This window comes from Vanacampus margaritifer, chromosome 2 (genome assembly GCF_051991255.1).
Source record: "Vanacampus margaritifer isolate UIUO_Vmar chromosome 2, RoL_Vmar_1.0, whole genome shotgun sequence".
Taxonomy (NCBI): Eukaryota; Metazoa; Chordata; class Actinopteri; order Syngnathiformes; family Syngnathidae; genus Vanacampus; species Vanacampus margaritifer.
The window spans coordinates 38,617,979-38,644,305 of record NC_135433.1 but is presented as its reverse complement, the minus strand read 5'-3'; the positions used below and the strand labels follow the sequence as shown (position 1 = coordinate 38,644,305).

At 39.9% G+C, this 26,327-nt stretch overlaps 1 protein-coding gene and 1 long non-coding RNA gene across 3 annotated transcripts in view; one reads left to right on the top strand and one right to left on the bottom strand.

The window, feature by feature from the left end:
* Positions 1 to 9,652: 9,652 nt before the first annotated feature.
* LOC144044855 (netrin-G1-like) overlaps positions 9,653 to 26,327 on the top strand; it is a 93,417-nt gene continuing 76,742 nt past the window's right edge. For both annotated transcript variants that reach the window (XM_077559524.1, XM_077559523.1), the window contains exons 1-2: positions 9,653 to 9,778; positions 24,294 to 24,802. In XM_077559524.1, coding sequence (XP_077415650.1) covers positions 24,557 to 24,802 — 246 coding nt within the window. In that variant the 5' untranslated portion in view covers positions 9,653 to 9,778; positions 24,294 to 24,556. The remainder of the gene's footprint in view (positions 9,779 to 24,293; positions 24,803 to 26,327) is intronic.
* LOC144044857 (uncharacterized) overlaps positions 13,154 to 26,327 on the bottom strand; it is a 109,734-nt gene continuing 96,560 nt past the window's right edge. Inside the window, exons 2-3 of the long non-coding RNA XR_013291374.1 lie at positions 15,642 to 15,702; positions 13,154 to 14,003 (exon numbers count right to left, since the gene is read on the bottom strand). This is a non-coding gene — a long non-coding RNA (uncharacterized LOC144044857). The remainder of the gene's footprint in view (positions 14,004 to 15,641; positions 15,703 to 26,327) is intronic.

Genomic DNA, 26,327 nt, shown 5'->3' with positions numbered 1-26,327 from the left:
AACTCTAGTTTGAAACCCTAATTTGAGACCCAAGCCCTAGTTTGAAACGATAAATTTGAAACCTAACCCTAGTTTGAAACGATAATATTGTAACCTAACCCTAGTTTGAAACCCTAATATGAAACCCTAACCCTAGTTTAAAACCGTTATTCGATACCCTTACCCTTGTTTGAAACCCTAATGTGAAACCCTAGCCCTACTTTGAAACCCTAATTTGAGACCCAAGCCCGTGTTTGAAACCCTAATTTAAGACCCAAGCACTTGTTTGAAACCCTAATTTGGAACCCTAGCCCTTGTTTGAAACCCTAATTTGAGACCCTAGCCCTTGTTTGAAACCCTATTTTGGAACCCTAACCCTAGTTTAAAACCCATATATGAAACCCTAAACCTAGTTTGAAACCCTAATTTGAGTCCCTAGCCCTTGTTTGAAACCCTAACCCTAGTATGAAACCCTAATATGAAACCCTAGCCCTTGTTTGAAATCTTAATTTGAAACCCCAACCCTAGGTTGAAACCCTAATATGAAACCCTAGCCCAAGTTTGAAACCCTAATTTAAGACCCTTGCCCATGTTTGAAAGCCTAATTTGGAACCCTAACCCTAGTTTTCAACCCTAATTTTAAACCCTAGCCCCAGTTTGAAACCCTAATATGAAACCCTAATCCTGTTTAAAACCCTAATTTGGAACCCTAACCCTAGTTTGAAACCCTAATTTGAAACCCTAAGCCTAGTTTGAAACCCTTATATGAAACTCTAGCCCTAGTTTGAAACCCTAATTTGAGACCCTAGCTCTTGTTTAAAACCCTAATTTTAAACCCTAGCCCCAGTTTAAAACGCAAATTTTGAACACAAGCCCTAGTTTGAAACCCTAATATGGAACCTTAGCCTTAGTTTTAAACCCAAATTTGAAACCCTAGCCCTAGTTTGAAACCATAATTTGAAACCCAAGCCCCAGTTTAAGACCCTAATTTGAAACCCTAGCCCTAGTTTGAAACCCTTATTTGAAATCCTAGCCCTAGTTTGAAACCCTAATTTGAGACCCTAGCCCTTGATTGAAACCCTAATTTGGAAAAGTAACCCTATTTTGAAACCCTTATTTGAAACCCTAGCCCTAGTTTGAAACCGTAATTTGAAACCCTAGCCCTAGTTTGAAACCCTAATTTGGAAACCTAACCCTATTTTGAAACCCTAAATTGAAACCCTAGCCCTTGTTTGAAACCCTAATTTGAAACCCTAGCCCTAGTTTGAAACCCTAATTTGAGACTCTAGCCCTTGTTTGAAACCCTAATTTGGAACCTTAACCCTATTTTGAAACCCTAATATGAAATCCTAGCCCTAGTTTGAAACCCTAATTTGAAACCCTAGCCCTAGTTTGAAACCCTAATATGAAACCCTAATCTGAGACCATAGCCCTTGTTTAAAACCCTAATTTGAAACCCTAGCCCTAGTTAGAAACCCTAATTTGAGACCGTAACCCTATTTTGAAACCCTAATTTTAAACCCTAGCCCTAGTTTTAAACCCTTATTTGTAACCCTGGCCCTAGTTTTAAACCCTAATATGAAACCCTAGCCCTAGTTTGAAAATCTAATTTGAAACCTTATCCCTAGTTTGAAGCCCTAATTTAAGACACAAGCCCTTGTTTGAAACCCTAATTTAAGACCCAAGCCTTTGTTTGAAACCCTAATTTGGAACCCTAACCCTAGTTTGAAACACTAATATGAAGCCCTCTCACTTGTTTGAAACCCTAATATGAAACCCTAGCCCTAGTTTGAAACCCTAATATGAAACTCTAGCCCTAGTTTGAAACCCTAATTTGAGACCCTAGCCCTTTATTAAAACCCTAATTTTAAACCCTAGCCCCAGTTTAAAACGCAAATTTTGAACACAAGCCCTAGTTTGAAACCCTAATATGGAACCTTAGCCTTAGTTTTAAACCCAAATTTGAAACCCTAGCCCTAGTTTGAAACCATCATTTGAAACCCAAGCCCCAGTTTAAGACCCTAATTTGAAACCCTAGCCCTAGTTTGAAACCCTAATATGAAATCCTAGCCCTAGTTTGAAACCCTAATTTGAGACCCTAGCCCTTGATTGAAACCCTAATTTGGAAAAGTAACCCTATTTTGAAACCCTTATTTGAAACCCTAGCCCTAGTTTGAAACCGTAATTTGAAACCCTAGCCCTAGTTTTTAACCCTAATTTGGAACCCTAACCCTATTTTGAAACCCTAGCCCTAGTTTGAAACCATAATTTGAAACCCAAGCCCCAGTTTAAGACCCTAATTTGAAACCCTAGCCCTAGTTTGAAACCCTAATATGAAATCCTAGCCCTAGTTTGAAACCCTAATTTGAGACTCTAGCCCTTGTTTGAAACCCTAATTTGGAACCTTAACCCTATTTTGAAACCCAAATTTTAAACCCTAGCCCTAGTTTGAAACCCTAATTTGAAACCCTAGCCCTAGTTTGAAACCCTAATATGAAACCCTAATCTGAGACCATAGCCCTTGTTTAAAACCCTAATTTGAAACCCTAGCCCTAGTTAGAAACCCTAATTTGAGACCGTAACCCTATTTTGAAACCCTAATTTTAAACCCTAGCCCTAGTTTTAAACCCTAATTTGTAACCCTGGCCCTAGTTTTAAACCCTAATATGAAACCCTAGCCCTTGTTTGAAATCTTAATTTGAAACCCCAACCCTAGGTTGAAACCCTAATATGAAACCCTAGCCCAAGTTTGAAACCCTAATTTAAAACCCTTGCCCATGTTTGAAAGCCTAATTTGGAACCCTAACCCTAGTTTGCAACCCTAATTTTAAACCCTAGCCCCAGTTTGAAACCCTAATATGAAACCCTAATCCTGTTTAAAACCCTAATTTGGAACCCTAACCCTAGTTTGAAACCCTAATTTGAAACCCTAGCCCTAGTTTAAAACCCTTATTTAAAACCCTAGTCCTAGTTTGAAACCCTATTTTAGAACCCTAACCCTAGTTTACAACCCATATATGAAACCCTAAGCCTAGTTTGAAACCCTAATATGAAACTCTAGCCCTAGTTTGAATCCCTAAATTGAGACCCTAGCTCTTGTTTAAAACCCTAATTTTAAACCCTAGCCCCAGTTTAAAACGCAAATTTTGAACACAAGCCCTAGTTTGAAACCCTAATATGGAACCTTAGCCTTAGTTTTAAACCCAAATTTGAAACCCTAGCCCTAGTTTGAAACCATAATTTGAAACCCAAGCCCCAGTTTAAGACCCTAATTTGAAACCCAAGCCCTTGTTTGAAACCCTAATTTGGAACCCTAACCCTAGTTTGAAACCCTAATATGAAGCCCTCTCACTTGTTTGAAACCCTAATATGAAACCCTAGCCCTAGTTTCAAACCCTAATTTAAGAACCTAGCCCTACTTTGAAACCCTTATGTTTAAACCCTAGCCCTTCTTATAAACCCTTATTTTTAAACCCTAGCCCTAGTTTAAAACCCTACGTTTGAACCCTAGCACGACTTCATAACCCTAATTTGAGACCCTAGACCTTGTTTGAAACCCTAATATGGAAAAGTAACCCTATTTTGAAATCCTTATTTGTAACGCTAGCCCTAGTTTGAAACCCTAGCCCTAGTTTTAAACCCTAATTTGAAACCCTAGCCCAAGTTTGAAAATCTAATTTGAAACCTTAGTCCTAGTTTGAAACCCTAATTTAAGACCCAAGCCCTTGTTTGAAACCCTAATTTGAGACCCTAGCCCGTGTTTGAAACCCTAATTTAAGACCCAAGCCCTTGTTTTAAACCCTAATTTGGAACCCTTACCCTAGTTTGAAACCCTAATATGAAATCCTAGCCTTAGTTTGAAACCCTAATTTGAGACCCTAGCCCTTGTTTGAAACCCAAATTTGGAAAAGTAACCCTATTTTGAAACCCTAGCCCTAGTTTGAAACCCTAATTTGAAACCCTAGCCCTAGTTTTAAATCCTAACCCTTATTTGAAACCCAAATTTGAAACCCTAGCCCTACTTTGAAACCCTAATTTGAGACCCAAGCCCGTGTTTGAAACCCTAATTTAAGACCCAAGCCCTTGTTTTAAACCCTAATTTGGAACCCTTACCCTAGTTTTAAACCCTAATATGAAACCCTAGCCCTTGTTTAAAAACCTAATTTGAGAGCCTAGCCCTTGTTTAAAACACTAATTTGAAAAAGTAACCCTATTTTGAAATCCTTATTTGAAACCCTAGCCCTAGTTTGAAACCCTAATTTGAGACCCTAGCCCTTGTTTGAAACCCTAATTTGAAAGAGTAACCCTATTTTGAAATCCTTATTTGAAACCCTAGCCCTAGTTTGAAACCCTAATTTGAGACCCTAGCCCTTGTTTGAAACCCTAATTTGAAAGAGTAACCCTATTTTGAAATCCTTATTTGAAACCCTAGCCCTAGTTTGAAACCCTAATTTGAAACCCTAGCCCTATTTTGAAATCCTTATTTGAAACCCTAGCCCTAGTTTGAAACCCTAATTTGAAACCCTAGCCCTAGTTTGAAACCCTAATTTGAAACCCAAGCCCCAGTTTAAAACCCTAATTTGAAACCCTAGCCCTAGTTTGAAACCCTAATTTGAAACCTAAGCCCTAGTTTGAAACCCTAATGTGAAACCCTAGCCCTACTTTGAAATCCTAATTTGAGACCCAAGCCCGTGTTTGAAACCCTAATTTAAGACCCAAGCCCTTGTTTTAAACCCTAATTTGGAACCCTTACCCTAGTTTGAAACCCTAATATGAAACCCTAGCCCTTGTTTAAAACCCTAATTTGAGACCCTAGCCCTTGTTTAAAACACTAATTTTAAACCCTAGCCCTAGTTTGAAACCCTAATATGAAATCCTAGCCCTAGTTTGAAACCCTAATTTGAGACCCTAGCCCTTGTTTGAAACCCTAATTTGGAAAAGTAACCCTATTTTGAAATCCTTATTTGAAACCCTAGCCCTAGTTTGAAACCCTAATTTGAAACCCTAGCCCTATTTTTAAAACCTAATTTGAAACCCTAGCCCTAGTTTGAAACCCTAATTTTAAACCCTAGCCCTATTTTTAAACCCTAATTTGAAACCCTAGCCCTAGTTTGAAACCCTAATTTGAAACCCTAGCCCAAGTTTGAAAATCTAATTTGAAACCTTAGTCCTAGTTTGAAACCCTAATTTAAGACCCAAGCCCTTGTTTGAAACCTTAATTTAAGACCCAAGCCTTTGTTTGAAACCCTAATTTGGAATCCTAACCCTAGTTTGAAACCCTAATATAAAGCCCTCTCACTTGTTTGAAACCCTAATATGAAACCCTAGCCCTAGTTTCAAACCCTAATTTAAGAACCTAGCCCTACTTTGAAACCCTTATGTTTAAACCCTAGCCCTTCTTATAAACCCTTATTTTTAAACCCTAGCCCTAGTTTAAAACCCTACGTTTGAACCCTAGCACGACTTCATAACCCTTATTTGAAACCCTAGCCTAAGTTTGATACGTTAATTTGAAACCTTAACCCTGTTTTGAAACCCTAATATGAATCCCTAGCCCTAGTTTGAAACCCTAATTTGAGACCCTAGCCCTTGTTTGAAACCCTAATTTTGAAAAGTAACCCTATTTTGAAACCCTTATTTGAAACCCTAGCCCTAGTTTGAAACCCTAATTTGAATCCCTAGCCCTAGTTTTAAACATTTATTTGAAACCCTAGCCCAAGTTTGATACCTAAATTTGAAACCATAGCCCTGGTTTGAAACCCTAATATGAATGCCTAGCCCTAGTTTGAAACCCTAATTTGAGACCCTAGCCCTTGTTTGAAATCCTAATTTGAACCCTAACCCTAGTTTGAAACTCTTATATGAAACCCTAACCCTAGTTTGAAACCCTAATATGAAACTCTAGCCCTAGTTTGAAACCCTAATTTGAGACCCTAGCCCTTGTTTAAAACCCTAATTTGAAACCCTAGCCCTAGTTTAAAACATTAATTTTGAACACTAGCCCTAGTTTGAAACCCTAATAGGAAACACTAGCCCTAGTTTTAAACCCTAATTTGAAACCCTAGCCCAAGTTTGAAACCCTAATTTGAAGCCCCAGTTTAAAACCTTATTTTGAAACCCTAGCCCAAGTTTGAAACCCTAATATGAAATCCTAGCCTTAGTTTGAAACCCTAATTTGAGACCCTAGCCCTTGTTTGAAACCCAAATTTGAAACCCTAGCCCTAGTTTGAAACCCTAATTTGAGACCCTAGCCCTAGTTTAAAACCCTAATTTGAGACCATAGCCCTTGTTTGAAATTCTAATTTGAGACCCTAGCTCTAATTTGAAACCCTTATTTTTAAACCCTAGCCCTAGTTTAAAACCCTACCTTTGAACCCTAGCACTACTTCAAAACTCTAATTTGAAACCCTAGCCCTAGTTTGAAACCCTAATTTGAAACCTTAGCCCTAGTTTGAAACCCTAATATGAAACCCTAGCACTAGTTTGAAACCCTAATTTGAGACCCTAGCCCTTGTTTCAACCCCTAATTTAGGACCCTTACCCTAGTTTGAAACCCTGATATGAAATCCTAGCCTTAGTTTGAAACCCTAATTTGAGACCTTAACCCTACTTTGAAACCCTAATATGAAACCCTAGCCCAAGTTTGAAACCCCAATTTGAGACCCTTGCCCTTGTTTGAAACCCTAATTTGGAACCCTAACCCTGGTTTGAAACCCTAGCCATAGTTTGAAACCTTAATATGAAACCCTAGCCCTAGTTTGAAACCCTAATATGAAACCCTAGCCCTTGTTTAAAACCCTAATTTGAAACCCTAGCCCCAGTCTGAAACCCTAATATGAAACCTTAGCCCTAGTTTGAAACCCTAATATGAAACCCTAGCCCTAGTTAGAAACCCTAATTTGAGACCCTAGCCCTGGTTTGAAACCCTTTTTTGGAACCCTAACCCTAGTTTGAAACCCTGATATGAAACCCTAGCCCTGTTTAAAACCCCAATTTGAGTCCCTAGCCCTAGTTTAAAACCCTAATTTGAGACCCTAGCCCATGTTTGAAACCCTAATTTGGAACCCTAACCCTAGTTTGAAATCCTAATTTGAAACCTTAGCCCTAGTTTGAAACCCTAATATGAAACCCTAGCCCTCGTTTGAAAATCTAATTTGAAACTTTAGCCCTAGTTTGAAACCCTAATATGAAACCCTAGCCCTGTTTAAAACCCTAATTTGAGACCCTAGCCCTAGTTTAAAACCCTAATTTGAGACCCTAGCCCATGTTTGAAACCCTAATTTGGAACCCTAACCCTAGTTTGAAACCCTAATTTGAGACCATAGCCCTTGTTTGAAATTTTAATTTGAGACCCTAGCTCTACTTTGAAACCATTATTTTTAAAACCTAGCCCTATTTTAAAACCCTTCGTTTGAACCCTAGCACTACTTCAAAACTCTTATTTGAAACCTTAGTCCTAGTTTGTAACCCTAATATGAAACCCTAGCCCTATTTTGAAACCCTAATTTTGAACCCTAGCCCTAATTTGAAACCCTAATTTAAAACCTTAGCCCTTGTTTGAATCCCTAATTTAGAACCCAAACCCTAGTTTGAACCCCTAATATGAAACTCTAGCCCTAGTTTGAAACCCTAATTGGAGACCCTAGCCCTGGTTTGAAACCCTAATTTGCGATATAGCCCTAGTTTGAAACCCTAATTTGAGACCCTAGCCCTGGTTTGAAACCCTAATTTAAGACCCTAGCCCTTGTTTGAAACCTAATTTGAGACCCTAGCCCTAGTTTCAAAACCTTATTTTAAACCCTAGCCCTAGTTTAAAACCCTAATTTTGAACCCTAGCACTACTTCAAAAACTCTTATTTGAAACCCTAGCCCTAGTTTGTAACCTCAATATGAAGCCCTAGTTTTAAACCCTAATATGAAACCCTAGCCCTAGTTTGAAACCCTAATTTGAGACCCTAGCCCTATTTTAAAATCCTAATTTGAGACACTAGCCCTATTTTAAAACCCTAATTTTGAACCCTAGCACTACTTCATAACCCTTATTTGAGACCCTAGCCCAATTTTGAAACCTTAATTTGGAACCCTAACCCTAGTTTGAGACCCTTGCCCTTGTTTGAAACCCTAATTTGGAACCCTAACCCTAGTTTGAACCCCTAATATGAAACCCTAGCCCTAGTTTGAAACCCTAATTTGAGGCATTAGCCCTAGTTTGAAACCCTAATTTGAGACCCTAGCCCTTGTTTGAAACCCTAATTTGGAACCCTAACCCTATTTTGAAACCCTAATTTGAGACCCTAGCCCTTGTTTGAAACCCTAATTTGGAACCCTAACCCTATTTTTAAACCTTAATTTGAAACCCTAGCCCTAGGTTGAAACCGTAATATGAAACCTTAGCCCCAGTTTGAAACCCTAATTTGAGACTGTTGTGTGGAAAACACTACTTCACCTTTATATTTTTATGCAGGATCGTGAGACTGATATGCTTTGTTAGAATAACTGTGTCTTTTATTCCCCGCAAACAGCAATCAATACACTACAACGTTAAGCAGCATAATATGATCATCATCAGCGCTTACCTTGACACTAGACCGGAGAGCCTACGGTCCGGGTAGAATGAGCTGCAAAACGGCTGGGCAATCGTACGTGTTCCACAGCTGACTCTGTCCGGACCGTGTGCCGCTCCGTTTTTTATTCGTTAGCGTAAGAAACCGGGCTAGCCAAGCCCTTTCTCAGACACTTTCGAAAACATGTTTTGCGAAGCAGGGAAGGCTGTAGTATAAACAAGGAAGAGTTCCCAGGCTGATTCCGCCCTTTATTTACAAATTGTTGGGCACCTGGATTCGTACAACAGTTCAGGACAACAACATATCCTTATATAAGAGGTTACATGAGGACATATCTCACCATGGTTATTTTCCCTTCAGAGACCCTTGGCCTTGTTTGAAACCCTAATTTGAAACCTAGCCCTTGTTTGAAACCCTAATTTGGAACCCTAACCCGAGTTTGAAACCCTAATATGAAACCCTCGCCCTAGTTTGAAACCCTAATTTGAGACCCTCCTTAGCTCCTTATTTTTATTTCCATTTATGTGTTATTGACCAACTTTTTGTGTGTGTAAATAATATAAGCATATATGAATAGAATAACACAAATACTGTAAATAGAAGCTAAAGAACTAAACATGTTCTGCATACATGTATTGATTCTTCACTGAGTTTAGTTGAACAGTACTATACAGCACTCGCAACTCGTCAAACTGGGAAAAATCTGGAAAAAGTTTGGTCACTTGTACCTGAAGGAACTATTGTATAATAAACCGTCACAATAATAAAAAAGATGAACTGAATATTATTTTTAATTACACATTTTCATTTGCCATGCACTTGAGTAAGTAGTAACAACTGATTATATAGTGAGCATCTTGAGCCTAATTTTTTTTTCACACATACATGAGAAACCCATTCACAGCTGGCTGACCTTCAGTCTTTTGGACAGAGCGACCCCCACCTTACCCACCGACCCTCTGTGGCGTTATTAGCGACCTGTCACGGCGATGCTTTGGCGCCTCGCGGAAGAAAAAGAAGTGGAAGCGAGGAGAAGGAAGAGGAGGAGGTGATAGGCATCCACGACTCCTCGCCGGGAGGGAGGGGGTAGGGGTGTGTGGGGGGCGAAGCCCACCCAGCCAGCATTGACTGCTGCTGCACCCCGGCAGTGTGCGCTGCAACGCGGTCGGCCAGTGATTACACCCGCGTGTACCCGGATTATTTGTTGCCACGCTTCACCTTCATACTCATGGAAGGTAAGACGCCCCCCCCCCCCCCCCCCATCTGTTTGCAACCTCACCGTTTCGTGTTTATTCGTCCAATTGAATGTGTTGAAGTGTCAATTGCACGGCTTGAGTGCAAAGCATCTTCGCCTCGTTAACTTTAATAACGACTAATAACCCTAACCTGCAATAAATCATCTTTTTAAATGACACGCGTCTTTTTTCTTTTTTTTTAATGAGTTTATATAAGTTTCAAAATCATTTTCTCGCGTAAAATGCGGCAGGTGTTACCTTTAGGACCCGGCGGACACAGAAAAAAAAAGAAAAGAAAAAAAGACGGCTCCCTGCCTCAGTATTTTGGACCGTCGATTGAACGCGCTTGATTCTCTTCTGCAGTGCAACAAGATGAGCAATTGCACCGATTCTTCTCAACTAACAAAAAAAAATGATGGACTTTGACGTTTAAAGAGTTTTTGTAACGCCAACACAAGCAACGGCATTCGAAGTGCCTCCGAGTTGGAGTGCACTCCTCATCACACTGACGCGCACCAGAAATTGAAGGGATTGTGTTAAAAGTTGCAAAGAGAAGACTGAATCTGAATCCGTCCTCGCGGCTGTGGATAACTTGTTGAACGTGAGTATTTTCTCCACGTCATGGCTTTGGTGCATCGCAATGATGCTGGTGATTTTACGCAGGGTGAATTAATTACCGATAAATTGAACTGAACGTTTTTGTCAACGTAAAAAGTCAAGTTGGATATAGCACTTCATTTACCGGAGATTAATTGTGTTTTATCACACGGGGAATCTTTTTTCTTTCATTATGTTGTCTTTTCAGTTTATACCTTCCAACATGTGCATGGGAAATTTTTGAAATAGGTGTGTCCTTGTAAAAAAAATCTTTCCAAAAGTTACACAGTAGTGCCCCCTGGAACGTTAGAAGTCTATCAGCCCCTCACACGAGGGTCACCGATGATTGACAAAAAAATTAGGTGCCCGTGTCCATTAGAACAGGACAAAATGTCTTGGGGACCCATGCCCTAATTTTATAAGGAAGTAGGCCGTTTTTGGATAGAAGTAGCCGTTTTGGGGAGAATTCCAGGATTCTGATTTACTTTGAAGAACTCTTACGAGGGAATTCACCCAAATGAGCTCAATCGGAAGTAGATGTTATAATTTCGCCGATTTAGAATTGTACATAGTCTGCAATTTTGATTTGAAGCTGACATTCAGGGCACATTTCATAGTTAAAGAATTTCATCCAATTCAAAACAGGTGTCCTAGACACTATACTGTAGAAAACCTTTTTTTTTTCTTACACCATCTAAGGTACAGTAAGTAGGTGGTGCATACTGTCAACGTTGATCCTACTGAGGATTTAGCCTGAAAAAAAAATCTATCTTGATATTTTTTTCCATATCTGTTGATGTTGTTATACATGACAAAATAAAACAAATTTAAATTTTTTTTTCAATCTTAATTGTACCTTGTTCACACTTGCCTTTTGAATTAAATACTTCATAATTCTTTAGGTGGTTAAAAAAAAGAGCAAATACTTCATAATTCTTTAGGTGGTTAAAAAAAAGCAAAAAGATTGCTTTGAAAAGATTCCCTGTCTTTGTGTAAACATACACTCGACACGAATTGTAGTGCATGTTACTGTACTTTTGTCAGACTACAAAACCAACATCCACATTGCTGAACTTTTTGAGCCTTTCTTGTCAACAGTGTCATCCGCTGAGCCTTGGGTGTTTCTCCTGTCATTTCATGTAGGGGAGTGCTCATTTTCTTTTTCTGTTTTATAAGTGCTCCGCCACTGCTGAGTTACACGACTGCAGCAAAACCAACATTAGCGCCTGTTGCGTCTGTTTGCTCATGTTGGTGTCAAGCTAACTTGGCATGAGTCTATTCACGCTACGCCAAGTGATTGATTCAGCGTGGAGAAACTCACGTTGTCTGTCAATTTTTTTTTTCCTATCAAACATTATTTTCTATTGATATTGATCCCATGTCTATCTCTATATATTGATTAGGGATGTAATGATAACGGCAATATCGTGATATCGCAAGTTTAAAACTGCCACAATATCTTCGATATTAAAAGCAGCAAAAAAGTCAGGTTGATTTCCATTTGTGCAGTTCTAGCACCCTCTGGTGGCTAGCGTTTTAGTGCAGTTTAATTTTCGCAAGGCATGTTTTGGTCCTTCTATGTTTGAAATCCACGATAATGGTCAGATAAAGGGGAACGCAATATGCTTGTGAACTGAGTCAATATGTGGAGGAACTCAATGTGTGCGTGCATTAGCAAGTAAGTGCCTCAATATTAAGTGTTATTTGAGACTGTAGGTGGTTTATATGCATTGCTGTTATGTACAATATTGTGTGTGTGTGTTTTTAGTATGAGCTGTTTTTTTTTTTTTTGCAATGTTGTGACCGTTTTTATGTTGCCAACCTCCCCACAATATCTTGATAATTATCATATTGTGATGTTTCCCTAATATTGATATTAATTTATCACCCAACACTAAGTGGAAAGATTTTTCAACCTGAGGTTCGGGGGCCGAAATTGGCACATCTGTACATCATTTCTTGGCGAATGGCTTTTGCATTCATTTTTGTCATTATATATAGTAGGGCCCACCCGGTTAGTCTGCCAGCCGATTTAATTGGCTGATGTTAGCCTTTTTTAAAACGGCCCAAAAATATGCAATTTTTTTCCTGGTTTTTGCATACTTTTTTTGGGACATTACAACATAAGGCAAAGATAATGACATTCAACAACCCCCCCCCCCCCTTCCTAAAATGGGGATTATTTGTCAGCTGTTCAAATTCCCCAAATAATCGCAGCTGTTAAAGTGTAGTTCATGCAGCCATTGTGGCTGGCCACATTCAGATAATTAGATGCATCATCTGTGCCAGCATCTAGAACAATGACAAGTGCTTTTGACCCGAAAGGAGTGTGACCAGGGAGTCTTGGTTGCTAAACGTCACATACTCACTGTCTGACGTTTTGGTGAGCCGGTTTGCCACATTCTGATTTGAATTAGATGCATGACAATGTCAGCATCTGGGACGGGGACAATTGCTTCCAATACAATCGTGTGGGGAGTGATTCTGTTAAACTTGCCTCTGGAAGTGTGGGTTCTTGCAGGTGTTGCGGATTCAGGTAATTCAATGTGCGCCAAAATCTGTGCCAGCGTCTAGGACCGTGACAATTGCTTTCGACACAAAGAGGGATGAGCAGTGAGTCTCAACTGATAAACTTCACACAGTACTCACGGCCCCTTCAGTGTATGTTCACACGGTTGTATGTTGTAGCTTGGCACATTCAGATGGGTAGTGACTTCAGCTAGAATGTCTGGGACTGAGAAAATTGCTTTAATCTTCACGGCACAAAGTGGGCAGTTGAGTCTCAGCTGTTAAACATCACATGTTAGTTGGGACCCTTTACAGTGCACATTCATGTGGCCGTCACCGCTTGGTGAATTTATACAGGGTGGATGGTGATGACAGGGTCTGAGACAGCGACAACTGCTTTCAACGCAGAGGAGAATGTGAAGTCTTTGCACTGAAATTACAGGTCGACTTCAACCACCCTGGAGCCGGCAGCTGGGGGTGTTGGGGGGAGCCATCTTACATGTCCAGTGTGAAAGGGTCTCCTGAGTTATTTAATGTTTGTGCTGTCCGTCTGTGTTGGTTGCATGAATGTTAGATGAATGCTAGTGATGTGCTCTGCATTTTTTGTTTTGTTTTTGCGGTCATCGGAGAGAAGTAGTGCGTGAATAATGCAGGGCGGTAGCAGGGTCCTTCACGTTGTCACCCCTTCCTTGCAAAAGGAAAGCGAGCTAACGTACACAGCATTTGTATTATTTTTAGTGGTTACATCGATCTATTTCAGCAAGGTTACTGCTTATTCTAACAAGACGCGGAAGAGGCGGAGGTGGCAGTGTGATGTGTGGAGAAAAGGAGAAAGACAATCACAAACAGGTGCCAGTGCAGACTCGCGAGTGCCTGCCAACTGATCCCGCCGTGACTCACATTGGACAATGGGGGACGAGGGCGCCCGTTGGCTTCGATGTCTCACGGCATCATGGCGGCGGTGCGGACGCGTCGATTGTCGAGTCCAGCAGGTGTTCCATACAAAGATGAGTCACAGTTGAAATGGCTGCACAATGGAGCGCTTGATTTGTTTTGAGATTGATTCAATTTGTGACACAGGTGTTTCGTTCGTTGAGATGTTTTGGCTCCCAGACTCCCCCTGTAGATGTGAAGTGGAATTATTACATCCAGCAACAAAGTCAATGTAATACAGAGTTTGATGATGACAAGATCAGTAATGGGGTAAAAGTAAGGACTAGAATTTGGTGGTTAGAAAGTTAGAAAATTAGAATGTTGATTTCACATCAGGGTTCTTTCAAGGTCGCAGCATTTTCTAAATGTTCTCTTAGTGGTCTTTCTTGTCACAAGGACATTTTGAACATATTCAAATTTTCAAAAGGAGCATTGGGACTGTTTAGAGAACCATTAAGACTGTTAGAGAAAGTTTAAGTATGTCTGTAAATGACCCTGCTATTATTTTTGTTATTGCATTTTTGTATTGCAGAATTGCGTTGTTTTATTGTGCTATAATAATATAGTTGATACTTTTATTTTGAAGGATACAGGAAAAGGTCTAATAAACAGATAGGAATGGACGTAAGTAACCGACGTATTGCCATTAGTAGGAGCTTCTTCCAAGTGCAGAGAAGACGTGTGCGCGCGTTTACAACTAATTCAGTGAACGATTCTTTAGCACCTGGTTGAGAAGGGAACGAGATTCGTATGCAATGTTTCATTGTTTAACTAACGTTGCTATATTTCACGTTCATTGTGTAGTTTACTGCATAGTAAAACGTTTAATCTACGCACCTTGGTAAATATTTAGCAACGCTAATGCTCAATGTTCTGTTTTATTGACTAAGAATCTGTATTTCTGTATGGTTTATTTTTGTTTTAAGGTATTTACAAGGGCAAAGGGCAAGGTTTAAAATGTTAAATATACACTGTCAATTGTATTCAAAGAAGATATTGTCAAGGGTATAAAACGTAATCATTTAAGGCAATTTATTTATCATATATGGTTTAAATATGGTAAAAGCATACACAAAACCTACCGTTTGAGTTATTAATTGCATTTTTTCTTCGTTTGTATTGTAGCTCTTCCGGTGTGTTCACACAAAGGAATGTTTAATGAAAGTTGTGAAACAACAGTTGGAGACACCACCTTTATTTCAACTGAGGATGCTACAATGTTTCCTATCTGTTTCCTAACTGTTTAAAGAACCATTTAGGCTGTTTAGAGAATGTTTAGGAATTTTTCATAAATGTTCTCTTTACAGTCTTAATGGGTCTCTAAATAGTCTTAATGGTCTTTCTTACCACAGAAGACTATTAAGGCTGTTTAAAAAACGTTTAGAAATGTTTCCTATTTGTTTCCTAACGATTTAGAGAACCATTAAAACTGCTTAGGGAACGTTTAGGAAACATTCTTAAACGTTCTCTAAGCAGTCTTAATGGGTCTGTAAATAGCCTTAATGGTCTTTCTTATCACACAAGACCATTAAGACTGTTTGGAGAAAGTTTAGGAAATGCTGCGTTGGTTTTAAGTGGGTTAGGGTAAGGGTTATAGTGTTATGGTTGCATAAAAATAAGGGCTAGGGTTTACTGGTACCTTATTCTTACACATGATACTCACCTAGTATCATGTGTAAGTATCATGTATGAGATGTCTGAAGTATAGCCCACCGAGTGGTTGCAGGTATTTTTCAAGAGGCACTTCAAATTGGCCAGTTGAGCGCAAAGCCCATATCCTAATTAATGTTGGCTGTTAAGTCAAAGTTAATTTTAATTTTTTTACCTCGCTCTTCCACCTTCTCTCTTTGACGTGCGTCCGTTCAAGGCCGACGGGGCACAGCAATCTGTTGGAAATGAAGATGCATTTTCATGGTGTAGGGCTGTAGGCAAAGCTAGTTGATGCTAGTTGTTGGCTGTGAACAAGTCTTCTCCATACTAACCGGCTCGGATGCACTGACTTTATATGTAATTGTGTCGTGAGAATAATAAGGTTATTCCTTTGTGGTCTAAACGCAGCATTATATGCTGGGGGAGGGGCAATTTATTTAGCCACACCCCTAAAAAATCAGAAAGCCTAAAATGGTGTAGTTTAATAATTTAGCTCCACAATTGTGCACTACATAGTTCTCAGTCACATTTTCAGCAATTATCTTAAAAAATGTATAAAGTATTTAGAAAATATACATCAGTTCACTTTATAGTGTCTCTAACTCTACTTTCACTTATGTCTGCATTAATATTTCAAAATCAGTTTGTGGTTGAGTGAATAACTGTCCCTTCTAGCCACCATTTACTGAAACACTCTTATTTTGTAGGCAACAGCTCCAACATATTGCTGCTTAAATCATGTGGAACCCAGTGATCAGACGTGATGTCACTGGCATGCATTCAGACGGAAAATAAATCAAAGGCATGATTTTTTATTTTTTTAAATGAATCCAATAAACGCGTTCTGGTCATCTAGTGGAAGCCGACAGGGGGACTTTTGGCCGCCCGCTGACTTTGAAAACACATCCACGCTTGGAGGCTGTGTGAACCCACACACACCCATGCGCACTTGCACACACAAGGCGGTGTTTCACTCGCTTGAAAGAGTGAAAGCGACTGAGTGAGGAGGGGGGGGGGGACGGGTTGGTGAGGTGGTCATCTAACATCCCTCCTCTCCTTGCATACTGACAGCTGCTCTAATATTGATGACTTTTTATTATAGAATCTGACCGAATCTTTTTCACCGTCAAATGACTTTCCATGAGATTGGGCTTGCCACTCAGTATAAGGGTGTGCAAGTGGACATGGTGTGATTTAATACGACAGCTTCTCACGCCAGTTATTCACAATAACTGCGACCTTGCACAATGGAAATAAGCAGTACAACTCAAAATAATCCATAGCACGCTCAGTCATGTATAGGAACATGCATGTGCTATCACATAATTAAAGTGATCTCATCTCGAACCTGTTAGTCAAGTCAAGTCATGATAACCATCACTGGGCACAATAGAAATCAATACAAGTACTACAAATTATACATTATAAAAAAAATAAAATACAACATATTTATTAAATCTGAGATTTTTACTAGGGGTGTCAGGTGATTAAATATTTTAATCGTAATTAATTAATTAATTAATGACTTCAAAAGTTTACTCACGATTAATTTTGTATCTGTTTGTACAATTGTACAATAAAATATTTTAAGTTTTCATACTCTTGTTAACATAAAAGTGGGAAAAAATGTTAAACTAATAAAAAATATAGCTGCATCTTTTAGTCACTGACACACTAATTCCATAATAATTCACAAAATTGAGTTACAAATATACTGTACTGTAGAAAGCAAATGTGATATTGACTTGTGTTGAGAACATATATCTGCCACTAGATGGCATAATTGTATTTGTAAGACATTGGTGACAGCCCAGTGCATTTTTCTTTTCATATTAAGAGCTATTTAATCTTTGACATGAAGTAACTTTCTAAAATACAATTTGACCCCAGCCTCCACAAATATATGCATTATTATTCAGTTTATTACTGCTAAATTTTGACATGGCTGTGTCTGCTGCTTTGCGACTGGAATACCCCCCAGTACAGGCTTTCCAAGTAAGTAATGGTCATTAATCGCACACTCCTAATTAACGCACTCATTTTGACACCCCTAATATGAAAAAAAAAAACACTTTTAATATACTGAACATTTGGCATCTTTATGTGTAAATGGAACTTAATGCTAATAGTATTGATTAATTAAAGTAGCAGAATTTGTGACCTAGACTGTCAGACTTTTTCTTTTCTTTTTTGTTGTTTGTATTTTTCAAAAATAGCCACATACCAAGTGGACAAAAGGGGAATTTTATACTCATAAATGATTATACTCAGCTCTGAAAATTGATCATCTCATCAAAGAACGAGTGTCGGACCACTTTGCAGAACCACGTTGAATACTTGGATTCATGCGCTGACACCTGTCTTTCATCTCCCATTTCAATCTGACATTGCCATCAAAGCAATATTGCCTTGCTTAGCTCCATTTTCTGCTGCTTATTAGCTTGCCGTGTTGCCTATTAAATAAAAAATAGGATGGGGGGTGGTGGGATTGAGGAAGCAAAGTGCAGCCGCCACCCTGCTGCTGGTACTTAAATTGGCTTTGTAATGAAAGTCACGCGTTATGAAAGGCGGGCGTATGTAGGGGGTGCCTTCCCCATGATGCTTCCTCAGATCAGAGGCTGACATTTACAACTTTTTTACATTTTTATTTAAAGGCTCATATTAACATATCGGTCGCCAACATGTCATTGCGTTCGTCACCGCTTTTTAAAATTTGGTTTCTCAGCCGTCGTCGTGACTTTGCGGCCGACTGCTGCCAGGCGCCGTTAGCAGTTAGTCGTCTTGACTGATGACTTGTGATGGCTCCGCCGCCAAAAGTACAATCCCTCAAAGAGACCATTTCTGTCGCGCTATTTGACTTTAATATTTCCCCAAATGCCTCGCGAAGCTCGGATGTTGGCGACGAGGCAGCAGTTTGGAAAAGCAATAAGTTAAATGCAGTGACTTGGGCAGATGGAAATAAGCCCCTTTGTATGAAAATCGCAGAGAGATTGGGCTTTGCGGCTCTCGGGTTCCACTTGAATTGTATTCTCTGATTTGAAGCCAGGTTATTACAGAGGCGTACACGCGTGAATCCATGGAGGGCAAACATCAAATCAATTTACTTTGTCAGATGTGACATCATGTGGGGCCTGTGTGTGTTTTTGTGCACGTGTCTGTGTGTGTAACACATATGTAGAGAATATGTATACTAAGAGGTATAAAGTTTTTTTTTTGGGGGGGGGGGTGGTTGCAGACAAACGTTTTTTAACAATGAAGAGAAAAATCTCTTACCTTGTTGATGGTTTTGGCTGTCACTTCAGCCTTTGTCAGAGCTGTCACCACTTCCTCCTGTGACATGTTTAAAAACAGCTGGTCGGGTCGGGAAACCTAAAATTCCCAGACCCGATCAAGTCAGCGCTCTAACTAAAACGCCGCCATTGAAGGAGGGTGGTGGTGGTTTTAGACACGTCACACAAAGAAGTGGTGACAGCATCGACGAAAGCTGGAGTGACAGTCAGAACTGTCAGGAAGGTAAGAATTTTTCTCCGGTCATTTTGTGCTTGATAAACAAAAAGTAGAGTGTTCATGAATAAAGTGCTCATTAGGCAGTAATGAATAGAAATGGGGGAGAGGATGTAGTTTTGAGCAGGAGAGTTTTGGTTGTTGAGTCCAAGGTTATTATAGCTCTAGAATTTTCATTACAGTTCGTTTTTATTTCTTTTTGAGTTTTGTTTTTTAAATGTAGTTTTTATTAGTTTTCAAGGTGGTTTTGTTAGCTTTTATTAGTTTTAGTTATTTAAAAATGCAACATTTTTATTTAGTTTTAGTTAGTTTCAGTGTTAGTTTTCGTAAAAATTAAAATAATAATAATAAAAAAAACATATTACGGTTGTGCGCAATATTTAATAAACACCATGATAAAATTAAAAAAATAATGCATTTCTTACCTGGTGTTGCATTTCGGGTGAGTTAAATGAAAAAGCAGGCGAGCCAAAAATTGAATTGTCGCCTAGGAGGGACGTCATCTGAAAGTGCTTTACTATTGGCTGCTGCTAGATGACATCACTGTGTGACACACTTTCAAACATCCTTATTCCGGTTAAATAAATATACTTAACATCACATTTAAAATTATCCCCAAAGGCTCATGTATTGAATTAATTGCCAAAGACGAAAACAAAGGACATTTTTGCCATAATTAGTTAGTTTTGTAAACATAAAATGTAGTTTCAGTTAGTTTTCATAATTAAAAAAAAGCATTTTCGTTTTTTATTTTATTTAGTTAATGAAATTCTTTTTTGAATTTAAGTTTTTTCGTTAATTTTCGTTAACTAAAATAACCTTGGTTGAATCTAGTGCAAAGCGCAGTCAAATTCTGTGCATACGTGGCGTTTTCTTTCTTTTTGAATTTTGCTTGATTTTGCTTGACATTTTGCTCCATTGTGCTCCATTGTTGGATGGAACTCAGCCGAATCCCAGCCAATTGAAGCGGCTCCCCCTCATTCCCATCAAAATCAGGGGAGTCGAAGCGTACACAGGGACATTGACATTGCGGAAGGGCCAAAAATGGACCGATCTGCATGGGTCAATTTGACCTACCTTTGAGTCAAGAAATGGGTCTTTCAGTGTAAAACAACTCATAAATATTGGTTAGATCCTTTACTTGGGTCAAAAAATTGGGTCATTTTGTATAAAACAACCCAGAAAGTTGAGTCAAATTAACCCATAAAGTGGATCAGTCCATAATTGGGTTACTTTTGACCCAACAGTTTTTAGAGTGTAGGGTTCGTGCAACATCATTTTCACATTTAACAGACATGCTACGGAACTTTTTTTTGTTGTTGCTATAAATGGTTCATCTTCCTGCTTAGTCACTAGGGCTGAAACAAGTCCTCAAGTAAGTTGAGTAACTCAGTTCCGAAAAATGCTTAAGACATTTTCTGCATTGGATATCTGCTGATTTTAGTTTACACTTTCAGGAAGACATTGTCAACCCGAACACAGGAACAATTGTTCATGCTATGCATGACAGTACACGGCGCCAATCTGTTGAGAAGGTCATCCCGCATTTATTTTGATTTGATCCTGGCAGCGGAACTGCAGTGTTGACTTGTATAATTCTAGAATGTGTTTGGGGCGTTTGCCGTCACAAACTCTTGCTACTGACATCAACAACACACCGTCGTCCTGATATCACGCTCAATCGCCAATTAATGGCACTAAAAACAATACTGCACGGCACCTGTTGCCAGCGTTAGCGGCTCCAATGTTAGCGGCTAGCAGTGTTAGCAGCGCTCCAGTGCCCCATATAGGCTGATGAGAGCCGTCAGACTACTTTTCAAAGGCTGAATCTACGCATTTACTTCTGATGCTGACAACCTGATACAATTGCTGTTTATGCTGATGACTTTAACAAACCAACAAAACAAAACAAACCAAATGTACTCAAATGTGTTGTTTTAGTCGTTAAATTCACTACTGTGGTTCTGACGTCAATTTGTCTCATAGAACAAAATCTATGGTGAGAGATTTGTCTATAATTAGTTTAAATTTAAGTAAAAACTGTCTTATCTTAAGATAAAAACCTGCTGGTTGTTAATTATTAAGTGGAAAGGTCTTTTTTGTCTCCTGTATCTAACTCATTCACTCCCAGCCATTTTCACTGAAAAAACACGGCTGTTTTACTGGATTTTGACTAAATCGTCAAGGCCCACAGAATAGTATGTTCTATTGCTATAAAAACATGGAACCTGCCAAAAGAAAGATTTGAGTCTCTTCTTTCATCACAATAAAAAAAGTATAGTTGTATCTGTTTCCGTTTTGCAGCAATTAGCATTAGAATATAGCTAAGTTTCATCATTGTTCGTCATTATTCACAAATTTGTTTAAAACACTGGAGAAAACAGGTTGTTGCAACATGGCCCTGGTTGCGCTCTTATACTCTGCCGCCACCTGCTGGCCATTTTTTGTAATAACTACCATTCCTTTAAGCGACCCCTTAACTCTTTCACTGCCAGACGTTTTCAGAAACGGGATGTCGCCAGTGCCAGCCGATTTAAGCATTTTGACTGATCATTCAAGGTCCACAGAAAATGTTGTGTTTGGACTATGGAAAAGCGCATACTACCAAATGAAAGATTGGACTCTCATCCCTTCATCAGAAAAAAAGTTTGTTTCTACCTTATTCCGTTCTTCAGTAATCAACAATAGAAAATGGTTACTTTCACCGAAATGCTCTATTTTGAAACAAAAAGCGGAGAAAAAGAGCTTTTTGTGAAACGATGTTATTTCATGCACTCTAGTGAATTGTACACTTCTTTTTGTCCATGAATGATGCCACAAACACCTAAATAGTGCTTTACTTCTGTAATACACCACCACTAACAATGAAAAAGTGTTTTTAGTTTGCAAAATACGTTTATTTCCATTCAACAGTGTAACAATTTGACAAAACAATTTCGCAAACTATTTACAAATGTGTGCAACTGTGGTACTATTTACAATTATGTGGATGTTTCAAATACAGTTTTTCTTTTTGTAACGCTCTCCTGCGTGCAAGGAGAGGGAGCAGGGTTTGCACAACAGATTACTTTCACTTTCCATTGTCCGTTTCGCGTGCAGACGGTCTTTTTTTCCGGGGAATAGCAAGTAGCAGACTGTACACACTCCTCCGATGAATATGCATTGGACTCGGGGCACTCTTCGTCGTCCGATTGAATGTCCGCCTGAGCGTGCTCGGTTGTGCTCCGCGTTTTCCGGTGTTAGCATCGCTAGCCCGTGAACCTTTTATGACGTCGTCATAGCCGCCGCGTCAACGCTTCCAACTTCGCCGTCAACCTCGGAGTCACCATCATCATCATACCTGCCAACTACTACGGTTTTGCCGTAATGAGTACGGTTTTCTTGAACCCATTACGGTGTTACGGTTGCATTACAAAAACTACGGTTTTCCCCTTAAAAAAAAAAAATTAAAATCGTAAATTAAGAATGAAAAACATTCCACCACGAGATCGCGAAGTACAGACGCTCCCCAACATACGAACGAGTTCCGTTCCGAGCGGTCGTTCGTAAGTTGCTTCAGCGCTATATTTTGTATTATAATTTATGTTTAAAGCCTATATAAGTATATTGAAGGTTTATATAAGTATGTTTAAGGCTTGTATACAAATAAACGGCATTGGTTTGTACTGAAAAAAACTTTTAATAAAATAGAGAGAATACGTACAGTACAGTGCAATGTTAGAGAGAGAACGAGAGACACTTAATGGAAGAACACGTCGGAAGAAGTTGAGGGTCGAGGAGAAGAAGATGCGGGTTGGCGAGTATCTCCCTTGGAGGATTTATTCGAAACTGGCCGAAAGAAGCGATCCAACGACGACTGCACAGCTTCCTTTTTTTTCTTCATAAATGACGCGGTAGCACTGTGTGGCATCATTTATTTGATTTGCAACCTTTGGGCAAGGTTCGATGTTTGGGTCTTGCTGCTCGAAGAGTGCGAGGGCTTTATCTATCAGCGAAAACCCCTCCGCCAACAGTTTCGCCTCGAATTTCTTCACGGGGGGAAGTGTTTCTTCCTCCTCCTCCTCGACACGTTGCAGAGCCTCCAATGAGCTCTCACAGCGCCAAGCGGCGGTATTAGCGGCGGAAAGAAGCACTACGCGCAATACAAAATCTTAACTTACAGCATCTCTTTACGGACATTTTTCGACATGTACTGTACGCGCAGACATGTTCGTATGTACCGTTGTTCGTAACTGATGACGAGGAAAATGATGATGACATCATCTGGATACAAGTGCCACAGTGTGACCCATTCGAAAGACCAGTTGAAAAAATCAAAACGATGCACAATGGAGAACAAATAATGCTTAGGCTGTAGCTTGTATAACATGGAGAACATTTGGATATCATTCATTTATGAGGGTTTTCTATGACTTTGTTATATTAAATAAATTGTTGAGCTTTAAAGAACTTTCTTTTGATTATTTCCATCAGTACAGTTAAGGTAAATTGACAGTAAACATGAGGTTGTGATTGTGAAAAAAATGTAAAATTTGTTACTTCTTAGCTGCATTTTAAGCCCTGAAAATGCTAAAAATCCTTTGGCTTCAGGGGGGCTTCACCCCCCTGAACCCCCCACCGGACGTCGACATGCGGCCCCTGGACCCTAGCTACTAGGCTTTTTCACTTTCAAAAGTTGGCAGGTATGCATCATCATCGATGATGATCATCGTCGTCATCAATGTGCTCTTTATAGCGTTGGTCGATGCTTTTCGTCTTTGAAAAAAAATGCTCGAGCGTGAGCTGCTTGCAAACCGGTCGCCATGTTCTCTTCTCTTCCCTTCCCCAGCCATTGTCCCCTCTAGCTCCGCCTCACGTCTTCTACTGAAGCCTACCAAATCTTGTCAAAAGAGAGTCATTGCTGCCATCTAGGGGCCAAAAATAGTCATTAGGCTAACTAGATCTACTTGAAACTTTCACCACAGCTGGCCAAGGCTTCCCTCCACCCGTTTCCAAAAATAAAAATAAAAAATTGGATGACGTCTTTTAACGTCATTGGCGGCCCTCCGTAGGTTTTTACTTGACGTCTTTTAACGTCAGTGGTAGTGAAAGAGTTAACGTCAGAGGCTGCATCAAAGCCTTCTGCATGCTCTAGCATTAAAAAAACATAAAAAAAATGTATAAATTTGTTCTTGGGACCATGGCAATATTTAAAATAGAAAGTTTTTATAAGTTTTGGGGAGCAACTAAGTTAAAATTATTATTTTGCCAAGTAAGCAAGGTGCAGCCTTATTAGCGCGCTTGAGCATCATTGTAAACCAAATCTTTTCTCATCTGTCTTTAGGACGGCGCAGCCCGTGGACCCAAACACCAACACGGGGTGCTCAGACCGCCACGTCTGACGGCCTCTCTGCACGTCGCATCTAACCGCTAACCAACCAACCCGTCCACACTCTTGTTGGTCACATCTCCAGTGACCACACGGAGGCTAATCACGGAAAGGATGCTGCGGCGGTTGACAACGTTGTGGCTCGTTTAAATCATCCCGAGACATCTTTTATTGTGACTATTTAAACAAAGAAAAGAAGACGAGGATTCACCTCAAAGATGATCTTGAGCATCCTGCTTGCCCTGCACGCCGTCTACGGCGGCGTGGCCTACGCCATGCAACATTACCCCGCGGCCTGGGGACACTACGACGTGTGCAAATCGCAGATCTACACGGAGGAAGGCCTGGCGTGGGACTACATGGCCTGTCAGCCTGAAGCCACCGACATGACAAAGTACCTGCGGGTGACCCTCGATCCACCCAACATCACGTGCGGGGATCCGCCGGAAACCTACTGCGCTCTGGTAAGTGACGAGCTTCCGTGCCACCCAGATGGAGACAAATGAGATGCCGGCGTGGCGGGTCAGGGGTACGCCAGGGGAAGAATCGTTTCCCGTAACGGAGATTAATGAACACACCGGGGCCCTCAAGTGCACATGGGCGGTTGCACACAAGTTACACAAACCCAGGAAATACAGTCAACCCCCGCCAGTTCACTCATCGCACATTTTTCAACACAGCCTAAGTATTTTTGAAGAAACCGCAAACTTTTGAACAGTAGTGTATACATTTAAAACAATATTAATAATAATTTGTAGTTTTGTAGGTTGCAAATGTGAGACATCTTACGCTTCTGGTGTATTTTTTTTTTAATCCAGTCATTTGTAAGCTCTTTACTTTTAAAAGGAATGTTGTTCATTGCTCATTTTTATTTTATCGGTTGCATTATAAAGTTTACCATAAACTATTTAATTGCCTCAATAAAGACAAAATAGTTAAAGGGTACATCAGCACCAAATCAACTTTTTTTTGCTGATAAACTGTATAAACGGTGTCTACTAATGCGGTCTACATACTGGTCCTTATTTTGGCGTCTGCGTGGCGCCATCTTCAGGTTGAATACTGGGATACCCACGCCACTTCTGTGAGGCTGACGTAGTCATTCTGTCACCCACCGGCTCAGTCTCGTACACGCCTTATTACACAACTACTTGGCGAGTTGGAGTTGAAATTGTAGCGTTTGCGAACATCTTTATCTCAATTTCCCGGTTAGTGATTTTATTAGCATACCATTTGGTTAGATTATTTAGCTTGTGGTAGTATAGAAATTTGACCATAGTTTTCACTGCTGCTGTCAATCACAGCCAGATCACGCCCCCTTTGCAAGCCTAACGGTCCTCCACGCAATGCCTCCTTTGAGCGCCGTTTTCAAATATTAGGGGTGGAGCAAGTGTCTGGTTGGCGGGCTGAGTTGGACTTTAATGTTGAAGACACCGTAATTTCCCATGTTTGAGCGGGACCTTGAACGAGTCAGTGACGTGTTGTTACAACATACACGGCAATCAGAATTATGAGTTAAATGGAGAGAGGAAGAGCGATAAAGAGTTTTGTGCCCACAGTTAAGTTTTACCGTTCAACTAAGGTATTGCCGTGGTTTTAACACTTTATTGTGCTTATTGAGATGATGTGAGTGAATCAGTTGTGTAAAATTAATGTCAGTTAATTGTGCTGCATCATTAGCTCAAACGAAAGTCAGCTATTAGCAGTTAGCTGCTGCTTAGCTCAACGTGGGAACAATCTAAAATGTGTGCGCGGCAATGAGTGTTTTCTACCAAGCTTCTGAGTGAGTATAAACCCAGCAAATGTGAATTCATGACCATTTGTAGTTAGGACACAGTGAGTTTGTGAAGGTTTGTGAATCTTGTTGATAGTGCGCTTGGGGACGCTACTAGAAGTGCTCAGGACTTGTCGAGAACGGAAGACCCACTTTTCCATCTGTAGACAAAGCGAGGATTTTTGTGGCTAAGCTGACCAACTGTGAGTGTCACA